General features: G+C 37.9%; 1 protein-coding gene across 1 annotated transcript; it reads right to left on the reverse strand.

Annotated features, from left to right (window-relative positions):
• Positions 1-1,305: 1,305 nt before the first annotated feature.
• On the reverse strand, positions 1,306-1,902 carry LOC107301693 (ankyrin repeat domain-containing protein 49-like; the record flags this gene model as incomplete). The annotated part of the gene is made up of 1 exon (XM_015830882.1): positions 1,306-1,902. A coding segment is annotated over one exon (462 nt), but the record flags the coding sequence as incomplete, so codon positions are not given.
• Positions 1,903-2,270: the final 368 nt, after the last annotated feature.

Consider the following 2,270-nt stretch of genomic DNA (forward strand, 5'->3'; position numbering starts at 1 on the left):
TACATGCACATAAAATCTCATGAAAAGAGTTACATAATTTTTATCTGGTAAAATGCAAAGAAATTGCAAAGAAATTTTTTTTTCAACCTCAAGTGTATCAAAGAATTATGTGAACCAGCCCTAAGTATCTTTAGAGCTAGTGAACCAAACGCACGATGATTTTTTCATGCATCTGTGAATAAATTTCAGAGATTACTTCTGAACGAGAACCCAAAGTTTTCCAAAAATTCAAAACATAATTTAAGAAGGCAAGCAGTTGTACAATAAGGTACTTCCAAGCAATCTTTGGACCAGTCAGCTGTAGTGTATTCTGCTGCTGAAAATAACTTTGAAATATTACTAAGAGTTTGTGAACTGCAGTGGTACTGAAAGAACACAAACCATTTTAAAAACTGAATAACTCAATGTGATTTAGCAAAGGCCTATTAAGCAACTTTCACCAAACTGTTGACTTCTGAATGTGCTGCAATTGCAACTCCCTGAACTGCCAATCAACATGACCATTGGACATATTAATTGGCAATTCTGATCATGAAGTTCAAAAATAACTGAAAACTCAGGTAACTTGACTCAGAAACCCGATCAATAAAAATATAAACAAAACACTTCTACACATAGGCAGCCATATCGTCACTTTCAAAAGCAAAACCTGAGACACAAAATGTAATGTTTGGCAACTAAGGAATTAGATACAGGTATATCTTATACAGATACCGAAGTAGATTTTGGAAATCTGAATCACATTATTAACCAGGTAGCTCCATTTTTTGGCAGCTGCTATCTTTGATATGTCCGTGAATAGCAATAGTTTAAATTCCATGTTCTTCTCTGTTGAAAATTATTAGTCACCAGTTAAGTCTCATTAAAACGTCACATACCTTAAAAAGAAGCAGCAAATGTTTTGAGCAGTGTTGCTTCTCCCAGCTGAATATTTACATGTTATTTTGTGGCTCTGTGATGATTTCCATTTACAATGGATAGGGACAGCACCAAAATAACCATGTTTTTTTTTCAAGTTAAAGTGAAAATGTTCCACAAGGGTAGCATAGCCTACCTTGTCCCAAAGATGCTCTTTTCCAAAAGGCAACTAGAGTTTCTTGGTTTTATTTTTCTTTTGAGAATGTTTCCGTTCTCATCCAAGAAGTTCAGACCCGAAGAAGCTTCCTGGATGAGAAACGAAACGTTTTCACAAGGGGAAGAAAAAAAAAAGACCAAGAAAGTCCAGTTGTCTTTTGGAAAAAAGCACCTTTGGGATAATCATGACCTGGATGATTGAGAATCTCCATAGACACATAACTTATCTTATAAAAATAATGTCAGTGTTACTCAACAGAGCCTCATTTGAGCCACCTGCTAAGTTATGACCTAAAGAGCTGAGAATGCAATGACAAAATAGATTTCTTTAAAAAGCTCTGGCCATGTGTGTTAGGTATACAATTCCTAAGAGTCTGCGACAGAATTTGTGCAGTGTTCAACAATTTCAAACAAATAATGGTATTTGTCAGTCCTTCGAGCAATGTCATAAGCCGTCTCTTCCAAGTTGTTTCTGAGATTGGGCTTTAAGTATCGATTCATGAGTAACAGTTCAAGGGTTTCCTTGCTCTCTCTGTTTCCGGCTGCCAAGTGCAGAGGTGTAAGCAACCCGTTGGTCTGAGCGTTGACTTTTGCCCCATGTTGGAGCAAGAATGAGGCAATTTTGGTGTTGTTCCATTTGCACGCACTGTGCAGAGGTGTCCAGCTATCCACGGTCAACGCGTGGACATCTGCCCCATGAGCAATCAGCTCACGCACCACTTCCATGTGTCCGTTATAGGCAGCGCGGTGAAGAGGAGTATATTGATCTTCATCCTGGACATTTATTGACACCAGGTTTTGAGACAAGAGCTTTTGCACCGTGCTAAGCTGTGGGAATGGAGACAGAGCTTAGTGTTAGTCCACTAGCTTAGACAACTTTCTATAAGATTAAGTGACTTTCGCACTCTGAATGAAGGCCACACTTCCAGAGTTGAAGAGCCCAACATTTCTAGCCCTTATTATCCCTTATTTTAAAAGAAATTCATGCCATTAAAACCCATCATTTTTGCAAAGATGATGTGGGGAACCCAGAATCTAGAGGACTTCGTAGAGTATTGAGTTTAGTTCCAAAAGAACTGGTGGATCACTTACTCAACTAAAAGTTCACGATACACCGAGCAAGCTTTTTTTTTTTTTTGCTTTTAACAATCAGTTTTATTATGACGTTTCCAGGAAGAAAGCAAACTCTTTCACAC

The sequence above is a fragment of the Protobothrops mucrosquamatus genome, unplaced genomic scaffold (genome assembly GCF_001527695.2).
Source record: "Protobothrops mucrosquamatus isolate PMUCROS unplaced genomic scaffold, P.Mucros_1.0 scaffold15674, whole genome shotgun sequence".
In the NCBI taxonomy this organism is placed as follows: domain Eukaryota; kingdom Metazoa; phylum Chordata; class Lepidosauria; order Squamata; family Viperidae; genus Protobothrops; species Protobothrops mucrosquamatus.